The sequence below is a fragment of the Melanerpes formicivorus genome, unplaced genomic scaffold (genome assembly GCF_026170545.1).
Source record: "Melanerpes formicivorus ecotype bairdi unplaced genomic scaffold, bMelFor1.0.p_v2 SCAF_2, whole genome shotgun sequence".
Lineage (NCBI taxonomy): Eukaryota > Metazoa > Chordata > Aves > Piciformes > Picidae > Melanerpes > Melanerpes formicivorus.
In genome coordinates, this window is record NW_027142354.1 from 48303771 (window position 1) to 48316393 (window position 12623).

Here is a 12623-nt window from a genome sequence, read left to right on the forward strand (position 1 = left end):
ATTACCTCTCCTGTTTGCCTGTCATGATCCATGCAAGGCTGGCCATCCTTTGGAGAGTAAATGGTGTATCTAGAAAAAAGGTCCAGTGTCAGTTAGCAGCAAACAAGAACACAGCCAAGAGGAAAACAAAGATCTTCATGGAAGAGAGAGCTCTTGATGGAACTTTAGAATTTTGTGCAGATCTGTTTCCATCTATGCCACCAGTCAGTCAGTTTGAAGAGATGTCAGTATGGGCTGTGTTTTGCTTTGAGCTGCTGCCCATGGAAACACCAAACCAGCACCACAAGCTCACACTCTGAGCTAGCACAACACACACAACTTCATCTTGTCTAGCGCAGTGAAAGGACTCTGCTTTAATGTGATTTGTAAGCATGTTCTAGCGACACTTTCTAAGCTCCCTCTTTGCTTATCCAGACTCACAGTGATTCAGAGCTGAGGCAGGCTTTACCTTTTCCCAAACTTGATCTTATTTCTCTCCTTTAAGGTAAGGAACTGCCATCGTACAAAGGAATCATAGTAAGGGTTAACATCTGTAGTGACAAAGGAACGCCTCCAGTCCACCTGCAAATGGCAGAGTCTCCAGTAAGTGAATACCATCAGAAATGGAAGGAACCTCACAGCAGGAAACCTACATCTTAAAAAAAATCAGAAGAAGATAATGCAAGTACATTTATTTGAAGGGGCTACAGGAGAGCTGGACAGGGAAGAAGTTCTATACAGAAACAGTGATTGCGCTATGGAATGGGCTGCCCGGGGAGGTGGTGGAGTCGCCGTCATTGAAGGTATTCAGAAGGAGACTTGATGGGGAGCTTGGTGTCATGGGTTAGCTGTTTGGGTGGGTTGGATTGGTTGATGGGTTGGACACGATGATCTTGAAGGTCTCTTCCAACCTTGTTTGGTTTATTCTAATAAAGGTTTATTCTAATTCTAATAAAGGGGCACTTTACAAAGGCATGGACAGACACTAGAACGGGTTGCCCAGAGAAGCTGTAGAGACTCCAAGTCTGGAAGGGTTCCAAGTCAGGTTGGATGGAATCTTGAGCAACCTGGTCTAATAGGTGTCCCTGCCCATGGCAGGGTGTTGGAACTGGATGATCTTTAAGGCCCCTTCCAATCCAAACCTTTTCCTGATTCTAGGACCACACAAAGGGTGCATGCTTAGAAATATATCCACTCAGTCTCTGCGTGCTTCCAAGTCTTCCAGACCTGAGATGTCAAAGACTCAAGGCCTTGCCTGCTGACTGAGGATTTGAGAGGTTTTGTGGGAGTTCTAAACAGCCACTCAAGCTACATTTACCTGTTTCATCTTTAGTCTTAAAAATCACTTGTCAGTAGGACAAGTACCTTTACTTAACAGCACATCTTGAGTCTCCCTAAAGCTACTGCCAATGCTGCCTACAGAACAGGGATCTCATACAGAAACAAGAGGTCACAATTCCTTCACTCAGTTTTTGATTCCAGCTGAGATCACTGCACATGGTATAAGCATGCCAAGACTATTAGAAGGTTAAATTAATATTTCCATAAACCAGAAATATTTCTGGTGTTCTGCAGATAACCTTCTCAAAGCAGCAGCACATCCAGAAAGCATGGCTGCTCGTATAACTCAGGAGTTTTAGATCTCAGACTCACCTTCAATCCCATGCTCTTCAGATCCTGGACAGCAAGGGGAGGGAAATAATCCAGCCAGTGCTCAGCTTCAGAAAAATTGACTACTTCTGCATCAGAAAGACCCAAAGACTTCATGATTCCCCACTGGTATTTGGAAGAGCCAGTCTTGGCAGCAGCCTTACTCTGAAAGAACAATTGTGATCAGGAAAATGTGACAGCTGCATGAGCTCAGGAATACTTCTCTGCATTGGTGGCATGGTTCCCATTCCCAAATAAACAAGTGAATACAAATATTCTAATGGCCTTTCTCTAGCTCTGAAAATTAATTATTAGAATTTCTGCACCATTTATATACTTTTTTTCTGCAGTGATTATCCCCCAAATATTTTACGTCTGTGCACAACAATAACTTGCTACCTGCAAGAGCCTGGACTTCAGCAAAGCCTTTGACACCATCCCCCACAGCAAACTGCTGGCTAAGCTGTCAGCTCGTGGCTTGGACCACTACACTCTGAGCTGGGTTAGGAACTGGCTGGAGGGCCGAGCCCAGAGAGTGGTAGTGAACGGTGCCACATCCAGCTGGCAGCCAGTCACCAGTGGCGTCCCCCAGGGATCAGTGCTGGGCCCTGTGCTCTTTAACATCTTCATTGATGATCTGGATGAGGGGATTGAGTCAGTCATCAGCAAGTTTGCAGATGACACCAAGTTAGGGGCAGATGTTAGAGGGTAGAAAGGCTCTGCAGAGGGACCTCGACCGACTGGACAGAAGGGCAGAGTCCAATGGGATGGCACTCAACAAGTCCAAGTGCTGAGTGCTTGAAGCGAAATTTTCAGAGAGACTGTGTGGGAGTTCTCAAAAGCTTTAAATGTGTGTGCTTTCTCGGGGAAGATTATCTGGGGTACAACTGTTGGTTTTATAGTGTGACCTCCTCGAGAATCCTCTGTACCCTGCTTTAAATTTGTGTGTGCATTCCCGGGGAAGATTATCTGGGGTACAACTGTTGACTGTATAGTGTGACCTCCCCGAGAATTCTCAGTACCCTCTTTTAGGAAACCCAGTGTTGGTGATATTTGTAAAGTGTGGCTTTCCCGAGAAGCCCAGTATTGAAGCAAAAGTTGAGAAACTTCTGCTGGTGTGTGTTCGCTCAGGGAAACAGAGTGACTCTTCCCTAAGAATCACAAGGTTGTTATCCTAGTGTAACAAAAAAATTTGTCGTACAAAAGCTGAGAAGCTTTTGCAAGTGTGGGTTCACTCAGGGAAATAGTGTGACTTCCTTGAGAAGCCCAGGTTGTTGTTGTTTTTTCTTGTGTGTGACCTCTCCTGAGAAATCTATTGTGCATTTTTCCTGGAGAAGATTATTTTGGAGTAAGCCTTTTAAAAGTGTACGTTTTTCCAGGGAAGATTTTGCTGGTACAAACAGTGTTTTGATCTGATTTCCCTGTGAAACTTAGTGCCCTATTAAGAAATGCTTTGTGAAACAAAAGAGATGGCCCGGAGTGAGAGGCTTTTTAACCTTTTAGAAGTTCACGGTGCCCGCCCATCTGTACAGGTACTTGACTGGGCCCGTGAAAATTGGCATAATTTCCAGAGTGTGGCTGATAGAATTGTGGCCCTGCAGAAAGATGCACGAGCAAAAGCCGGGAAAGGCAAAGGTTTTATTTGTGCGGTTTTAGGTGCCTGTTTAGCCGCCTCAGTGAAGGAGAAAGATGAATGGCATGAACAGGAAAATATAACTATTTCCTCTTTGCAGGACTTAGTTTCGTCACTACAAAGCCATGTTGCCACTTTGAAAGACGTAGTGGCAGATCTTAAAATTCAATTGGAAAAGGAGAGGAGGCAAAATTCGTATTTGGACTCAAAAGAGGGTGTGAATTACTTGGAGTCTGCCCCTATGTGCCCTCGGGCAGAACTGACAGTGGCTAAGGAAGCTGCTGCGCATATCAGACCTCTCATTAAAACTGAAGTTTTATATGAGGATGGGGAGGTTACCCCCACTATCACAACCAAAGAAACTCCTTTCTCCTACACTGAATTGGCCAAAATTCGTAAAGAATTTGCACGCTCTGCTGAGGAATCTGAGGTGGAATATGTCTGGCGAGTTTCAAAAACTGGAGGTGATCAGATTCTGTTAACAGAAGCTGAAGCCATGGGCTATTGGGGTGATAATGTTTTTCTAACTACAAAAAACAGAAGTGGACCCTGGAGTCTTACGCAAAGAGCTGCCTATTGGGCAGGGGGGTTTGATCCAAAAGAGAGGGGTGAACCCCTAATTCTGCGGGGAGGGATGAATCAGATAATGGAGAATGTGCAAAAAGCTGCATGCCTGCAGATGATATATGAAAGGGAACTAAAACATCATTTTGAATCCCCTCTTTCTATCCTGGTGGATGCAAACAGAATGACTCCTTTGATCAGGGGCCTCTCTGACTTGCTTAAAATAAGAGGTATCCAGCTTCAAAAAGAAATAGCTAATACCCCACTTTCTTCCAGGACATGGCAAGATGTGGGGAGGGAATTATTAGATTATGCTAGGCAGTATAGTGTACCTGAGGAAATGAAAAAACCTCAAACTAGAGGCTTGAGACATGTGAAAATGACTCACCCACCAAGCCCCCAAGGCCAGATGCGCCGTATTCCTAGTAGGCACCTGGCTGGGGGCAGGGAACACTTGAATACCCGGCAATATTGGTGGGGGGTGGGTCGGGAGAAAGGTATTCCAAAAGAAGTGGTTGATGGGGTAGCCACGAGACAATTACGAATCATTGTGCAATGTTGGCCCGAGCCTAAAAAGAGGGCTGAGGTCACTGCTCCCCTCTTGGTGGGACCATTTGATGAGGGGAGGGATATGGCCCCCAGGGCAACTAAGGGCTTCACTTCCCAGCGGTGAATTGGGGGGTGAAGCATGAGTCAGGAGATCACCAGAAAATTGTACTTGGTTTGGAAAAAGGCCTTTGTTTGTGTTTAGCTTGGCTTTGAGAGAACCTGAAACAATCAACGATACTTACAGGCCCATTCAAAGTAATTATCACCTGAGAGGGTGGCTCTGAATGGTAACCTGGAAATACCAGTTTTGTATGTTTCAAGGTTGTGTTTCTTATTTGTGTTTCTTATTTAAGTTCTAATGCTAAATTTAAGTTCTAATGCTGAAGACTACCTGATGTATTGTCAGAAGGACTTGTCTTGCTACAATATGGAAGACTTCTCAAGTTTTGCATCACAGAAGACATCTCTTCAAGGACTGTACTTTCCATAACCCCGCAGACATTCAGATCTGGACTGAAGCTCTCACTTCAATTCCAAACTGAAGGACTGACGGGGTGGGGGGGCATGGGTTTGTTTGTTCTCCTGGCTTCCAGGAGGAACAAGGATGCTTTCACCTTGTGTAATTACCTGGTTTAATTTTGTTATATTTTCTTAGCATTGTCAATCTTGTATAAATCCCTGTTGTATACAGTGATTCAACATGTAGTGTCCAACATGCAGTTTGTGTCTAATGATGGTGTACAACAGATTTGTGCTGTTAGCCAATCAAAACTTATGTCTATTGCAAAAATTGTTTAAAACTTCTTTCCTTCCTTTTCCACTTCTTTCCTTTCTTTCCTTTCTTTCTTCCTTTTATCTTTGATTGACGGGGTGGTGTGACAGTCTAATAAGTTTGTCTCTCTCTATGTGAGTCAACAAAGATAAAAGTGATAGCAGAGCCACTGGAAAGAAGGTGGAAAGAATCCTGTCCACCAATCCTGGATGCAAATCAGCTTGTGATTGCATCGTGATAACACGGGACTACAACAATGGACCCAAGGACCCAGCCATCACACCTTTAGGGCAAGATAATCACCACCTGTTTCCTGAGCTTTGTCTGGATGGAGACAGGGTAGACGGAGATTCCCCCCTCCTCCAGCCAGGGTCTTGCCCAAACACACAGATTTCCTGCCACTGGAATTCCTGAGGGACAATATTTGACTACATACCTAAGGACTAAAAAACTGTATAAAAGACTTGAGCAACTGCTGGTTTGTAGAGAGAAACAAAGGAGAGAAACAAAGGAGAGAAACAGAGGAGAAAAACGGGGAGAAAAATGGAGATGAAGAAAAACACAGGAGACGGGCCAGGCCGCTGAGAAGCCGGGACAATGCTGCTCCGGAGAACAGAAGCTGCCCGGAGGACCACAGCTCCAGCCCTCTACAGACCCAGGCTGCCCAGAGGAGCCTCAGCACTGTTCCTGTATCAACCCAACATCTCCCCAGAGGACCACAGCTGTTCTCCAGCAAAAGCCTCACCACGGTGTCTCTACAAACCGAACATCTCCTGCAGCACCTTTCCTCCACAGACTTTAACTGTCCTGGGGGGGATGAGGGGTGTGGTAATATAATTCCTTTCCTCTTCTCTCTCTCTCTCTCTCTTTTCTCCCTCCCTTCTTATGTCCACTTTCTCTATTTTCTCCCTCTCCCTTTCTTATTTATCTAATAAATAGTCTAGCTGTTGATACTTTGGCCTCGTTTGTGCCTTTAATTTCACAACACGGGAATATTTAAAAGAACTGTGTCTCTGGACCGAGACATCTAATGTCTCCGGACCGTGACAGTGCTGCACTTTGGCCATGGCAACCCCATGCAGAGCTACAGGCTGGGGTCAGAGTGGGTGGAGAGATGCCAGAGAGGGACCTGGGGGTGCTGATTGACAGCCACCTAAACATGAGCCAGCAGTGTGCCCAGATGGCCAAGAAGCCCAATGGCATCCTGGCCTGCATCAGCAATAGTGTGGCCGGCAGGAGCAGGGAAGTCATTGTGCCCCTGTACTCTGCATTGGTTAGGCTGCACCTTGAGTACTGTGTCCAGTTCTGGGCCCCTCAGTTTAAGAAGGACATCGAGACACTTGAACGTGTCCAGAGAAGGGCAACAAGGCTGGGGAGGGGCCTTGAGCACAAGCCCTGTGAGGAGAGGCTGAGGGAGCTGGGATTGTTTAGCCTGGACAAGAGGAGGCTCAGGGGTGACCTCATTGCCCTCTACAACTACATCAAGGGAAGTTGTAGCTAGGAAGGGGTTGGTCTTCTCCCAGGCAACCAGCACCAGAACAAGGGGACACAGTCTCAAGCTGCGCCAGGGGAGGTTTAGGCTGGAGGTGAGGAGAAAGTTCTTCACTGAGAGAGTCAGTCATTGGAATCTGCTGCCCAGGGAGGTGGTGGAGTCACCATCCCTGGAGGTGTTCAAGAGGAGACTGGACGTGGCACTTGGTGCCATGGTCTAGTCATGGGTCTGTGGTGACAGGTTGGACTCGATGATCCTCGAGGTCTCTTCCAACCTTGGTGATTCTGTGATACTGAAGAGCAGCAAGATCACACTTTCTGCTGATGCAGAGCAGACAGAATCCCAATCCAGTTCTTCCAGTGCGACAATGCCATGAGCACACATGCACAATGCGCATAACACCTCTGAATTTTGCCTGGACTTGACTCATTTGCTTACTTTGTGATAATCCCAAAATCCATCTGATAAGCCAAAACAATTTGGATGTTTTTACTTCTTGACATAGCCACCCAGGAGAGGCCAGACACTGATTCACAAGAAAAGAGTCAGAACAGAGGGTGTGTGTGTACATACAGACATATATATGCATCATCCCCTACCTCTGAGAGAGCAGGGCTACTTCCTATAACGTGTTTGTGAATGCTTTGTACAGAAGAAGGAAAAGAAAAGAAAAACAAGGGGAGAAAACAAAAAAAGGAAGAGAGTGTTACTCTGGGTGGTCTCAGTTTTTTCAGGATACTCTTAACCAGAGCACCAGCTCACCACTAAGATGTCACACATTAAACTCCTATCCCTGGAACCACACAGTTGTTGTCTTTTCCAAGCCTACCTTAGAAGCACTCAGCTGCCTTGGGAAAAACCAAGCAAAATGTGTATCCCAGGGGTCTCCAAGTGCAAAGCAAGAAGAATCCCTAAAGCATACCTTGAAGCTACCAAACCATAAAGTCTTTGTTTGAAGTTTACCTTTTTGCCTTTTGCTTTGTCTTTGATGATAATTTCATCTTCTTTTTTAGCAGAATTTTCTTCCTCCTCTTCCTCCTCATCAGGAAATTCAGGTGGGCAGCCATACAACTCCATTTCTCTCTTCAGCTTATCTGCACAAGCCTAAAGAGAGTCAATGGCAGTCTGTCAGCACTTCTCTGTGGCAGTCACTTCAGTCATGGCTCAAGAGTGCTTGTTACTGGCAGCACTTAGCATTTCACCACACTTTAAACATCCCTGGATCCTGCATTAAACCCTAGGAGATCTTGCACACTCAGGAACCCTGACATAGCAGGAAGAGGGTCACAGAGAGGATTTGATTTTCTTGCAAAAAAAACCACAAGAAAACTTGGGTTTAAAGCTTTTTGTTTCCTGGAAAGTGATAATGGATAGCTCAAGCACATCTTTACCACAAATTCAGGTTGCAAATCACATCAGCTTGATAAAATTTTGATAAAGTGACGTTTGGACTAGACAGCAACAAATGTCCTAGATAGCATGTGGTATAAAAACCACTACAAAAAGCCCTCAGCACCTCCCAACCTCTTACCTTTATAGGCATCCCAGTGCAGTGCAGCCCAAATGGAAACAAGCAGCTCTTCCCCTTTAGCCTCTGATACCCAACTGCAAACTGTGAAAGGGGAAAAATGAAAGAGATGAAATCAAAATGGCACCAGCCTCAGTTGGCCTCCTTCTCATAAAATAAGTGCAGTTCCTTCTTTGACATGAAGCTAATGAAAGAGATGAAGACAGCTACCAGCATCCAGGAAGGTAGAGAACAGAAAAAGGTGCTGAAACTGGATTTTGTAATCAGCTCTGCCACTGCCTGGCTGTGGAAGCACAAGTGCTCCTAATTTCCAGGAGGCTGGTTTGGGCTGGAGAAAAATGGGGCCAAAGAAGGGATTCATCCTGGAGGATTCTGTCCACTAGAATCTGTTAGCACACCAGAGCACAGTGCTCATCACCAAATCAGACAGCAAGTTTGTGCTATTTCACAGCACTTCCTAAAAGTGCTGGGAAAACTGAAAGACTGAATAGAGGAAACAGCTGTGCTCTAGACTCCTAGGAAAAACAATGAGTGGTGTTTCTCTTCAACCAAAAATATTGCCACTGAAAAGAGGGGATAAAAGGAAAGTTTGAATAAGCCACTGATCTATAAATCATAGAATCATAGAATCAATAAGGTTGGAAAAGACCTCAGAGATCATCAAGTCCAACCTGTCACCCAACACCTCATGACTAACTAAACCATGGCACCAAGTGTCACATCCAATCTCCTCTTGAACACCTCCAGGGACAGGGACTCCTCCACCACCTCCCTGGACAGCCCATTCCAATAGCCAACAACTCTCTCTGTGATGACCTTTCTCCTCCCTTCAAGCCTAAACTTCCCCTGGTGCAGCCTGAGACTGTGTCCTCTTGTTCTGGTGCTAATTGCCTGGGAGAAGAGACCAACCCCTCCTGTTTACAACCTCCCTTCAGATAGTTGTAGAGAGTAGTAAGGTCACCCCTGTGCTTCCTCTTCTCCAGATTAAACAACTCCTGCTCCCTCAGCCTCTCCTCACAAGGCTCTGCTCCAGACCCCTCCTCAGCCTCATTGCCCTTCTCTGGACACATTCAAGTGTCTCAATATCCTTCTTAAATTGAGGGGCCCAGAACTGGACACAGTACTCGAGGTGTGGTCCAACCAGTGCTGAGTACAGGGCAGAATGACCTCCCTGCTCCCACTGGCCACACTATTTCTGAGGGAGGCCAGGATACCAGTGGCCTTCTTGGCCACCAAGTTATTAAGAAGGTGTTCTGTTAGCTCAAAACGTAGCTGCTAAATCAGCACTGGTTCCAGAGTAGCATTTAAAGATGTTAGAAAGGAAAGTTTTTACCTCACATTTGGATAAAGAAAATGTGTGTCCCAGGTGAAGGCGGCCATTCATGTAGGGGTAAGGAAAGGTGACAAAGTACTTCCCTGTGCTGAGAAGAAATGGAAAGAATCAGAACAGGTAACCAGCTTTAAAAATGGCCATCAGAAGACACACAAGTGCAGGTTAACAGATAGGTTCAGCTATCACCAGCCCACAGGGACATTAAAGTAATATTTTCCCTGCCAGTAACAGGAGTCTCTGATTTTAAAGAGGTGATATAGTAACAGGCTTTAACATCTTTAAAACATACACAAAAGAAAACACCCACATAGGCCTGAGAACACAAAGAACCTCTGAAACAGATACAACATCTTCCCAAAGGTAACAAATTCTAATCCTGCCTCTGTATATTAGTTACTGCAAAGGCTTGAAGTCATTCATTTGATCTCCCACTGTCTTGAGTTCTGGATTGGGTTTTTTTCTCAGCATAAACAGCCTCTCATTTCACAGGGCTCTCTCACTGCAGGCTGTTTTGAGTACACACTATGTTCTCTTGCACATTTCAAGCGGTCAAAGACAAAATCTGTGAGAAAACAAAAGCAGCTACCTCTTTTGGTTCTGCCTATCTGCAGCGTTGACCTCAAAGACTCGCTCATTGTCCCACTTCTGCTGGATCTCCTTCTCAATTTTCTTCAGGAAATCGACTTTGGCTGTCCCTTTACGTTCCTGTGAAACACAAAAGGGAAAGTCTGCCTGAAGGGGCTAACAAACGCAGAATGTGTTACAGACCGCCCTCTCACGAGGGGTGAGCACTCCTCTGGGCTCTCTAACACTGCAGCACCATCTCAACAGCTGAGCATAGAATCAACAAGGTTGGAAAAGACCTCAAAGATCATCAAGTCCAACCTGTCACCCAACACCTCATGACTACTAAACCATGGCACCAAGTGACACGTCCAATCCCCTCTTGAACATCTCCAGGGATGGTGACTCCACCACCTCCCTGGGCAGCACATTCCAACAGCTAACAGCTCTCTCTATGAAGAACTTTCTCCTCACCTCCAGCCTAAACTTCCCCTGGTGCAGCTTGAGACTGTGTCCTCTTGTTCTGGTGCTGGTTGCCTGGGATAAGAGACCAGCCCCCTCCTGGCTACAATCTCCTTTCAGGTAGTTGTAGACAGTTGTAGAGGCCCCTGAGCCTCCTCTTCTCCAGGCTAAACAATCCCAGCTCCCTCAGCCTCTCCTTGTATCACTTATGCTCAAGAGCTCTCACCAGCCTCGTTGCCCTTCTCTGGACATGTTCAAGAATCTCAGTGTCCTTGATGTGAAATCCTTGGGATCCTGCCTTCTGAAGCAAGATCAAAAGTCTTTAAGAGTTAATAACTGTTTTTTCAAGGGGAAAGGTTCTACAGTAGCCAGCATAACACACAAAGATACTGATCTTCCCAGGGCCTAACTAGAGGTTTCTGAACTTAGGAGATGAGAATGGATATAAACTGTAAGGAAAAAACCAACCAACCAACTTGAAATTCTGATTTTATTCCAGACTCTTCATAAACCCATCCAATGTGTCTTCATCTTGCTAATATTAGGTGGGAATAGAACTTCCTATGCCAGAAGACCCTGGCATTCAAGTCTATTCTAACAGTAGTTCTCAGAGAGAGCTTTAAATTATTTTCAGTTCCATCAGCGTTCAAACACTACCAATAAGCATACAATGTTCCTTCTCCTTGTTCTTTTAGCATACCATACATTGCAACATGTTTTACAAGGGTGTGCAGTGATAAGGCAATGGGTAACAGTGGCAAACTGGAAGAGGGGAGATTTAAATTAGATGTAAGGAAGAAATTCTTCCCTGCGATGGTGCCAAGATACTGGAACAGGTTGTCCAGAGAAGCTATGTCTACCTGATCCCTGGAACCATTCCAGGTCAGGTTGCTTGAGGCTCTGACACCCTGCTGTCGTTGCAGGTGTCCCTGCTGTGTGCAGGGGGTTGGACTAGATGGTTTTTAAGGCCCTTTCAACCCAAAACAGTCTGGAGTTTTATGATGCTAACTATTAAAGGACACATAACCGATGCAGATACCACAGCCATAGACTTGACACACATACCCCAAGGGCTTGGGGTCTTTTCCCGCAAGATGAAAGCATTACAAGGTGCCCTGTGCCTGCCTTTACTCTTAGAAGCAAACAGAAACCTGACTGAGAGAAAAGCACCACAGCAAACTGCAAAATACCTTTAAAGGAAAAGCAAATAAACTACGAAAGCTTAATGGTAGGTTCTAACTCACACCAGGACGTTTCATCGCTGACCCCTCATTCCCCACGCCACTGAATCACCGCCCGCCGCGTGGCTCTGCCAGCTGCCAGTCCCCACGTCCCTTACACCGCCACCGGAGCCGCTGCGGAGCCGCGCGGGCTCTCACGGCCTCGCCGGTTCCGGCAGTCCCCCGAAACACACCGCCCAGCACCAGCGGTGGGGCTCCAAAACGTCGCGGGGCAGCTACACCCCGCCCGGCGTCCCCGCCACCCTGCACGGCCCTGGGCACCATCCGCGCACCACAGCGCCGAGAACGGGGACCGCCACGCTGGTGCGGAGGGAAGCGCAGGGAGCCCGGCCACGGCCCCGGGGACGGAACCCGGCGGACACCCCGCAGAGACCCCACCATGGCCCCAGAGCAGGACCCCACGAGGCGGGCCCAGAGCGCTCACAGACGGCAGCTGGCAGGAAGCACGACCCGCCCGCACTCACCGCCATGGCTGTCGGGCCGCCACGCCTGCCGGGACACTGAGCGCCCGCCCCGCCCACGCCGCGCGGGACCAGGCCACACCCCCCGGCGGGGCCGAGCCGTAACAAGCAGCAGGACGGAGCGGGCCGGGCCCTACCAAACCGAGGTGGCGGTCCAGCAGAGGCGGGCGCTGCCGGCGCGGGTCTTTTGTACTGGTTGGCTCCTGTTCCCCACCGCCGCTTGCAGCAGCCAGGACGGAGACGGTGCACCTGTTCGTCTCCTGTAGTTCTGCCGCCCACCCGTACCCGGTGCTGTGCCGGTGCGCCGCCCGAGCGCAGACAGACCCCCGCTCCCAGCGGCCAGCCCAGCGCAATAACAGGGTCTAATAGGTCTCACCGGTCCGACAGTCGGGGCT

General features: G+C 47.4%; 1 protein-coding gene across 2 annotated transcripts in view; it reads right to left on the reverse strand.

Moving 5' to 3' along the window:
• Window positions 1-12623, reverse strand: part of LARS1 (leucyl-tRNA synthetase 1) — a 37230-nt gene extending 24607 nt beyond the window's left edge. Inside the window, exons 1-8 of one of the 2 annotated variants that reach the window (XM_068159109.1) lie at window positions 12605-12623; window positions 10087-10205; window positions 9501-9588; window positions 8171-8251; window positions 7603-7743; window positions 1633-1794; window positions 449-561; window positions 6-69 (exon numbers count right to left, since the gene is read on the reverse strand). In XM_068159109.1, coding sequence (XP_068015210.1) covers window positions 6-69; window positions 449-561; window positions 1633-1794; window positions 7603-7743; window positions 8171-8251; window positions 9501-9551 — 612 coding nt within the window. In that variant the 5' untranslated portion in view covers window positions 9552-9588; window positions 10087-10205; window positions 12605-12623. Of the gene's footprint in view, window positions 1-5; window positions 70-448; window positions 562-1632; window positions 1795-7602; window positions 7744-8170; window positions 8252-9500; window positions 9589-10086; window positions 10206-12231; window positions 12287-12604 lie in introns of those variants that run through there. The other variant, XM_068159101.1, reaches the window with a different exon arrangement.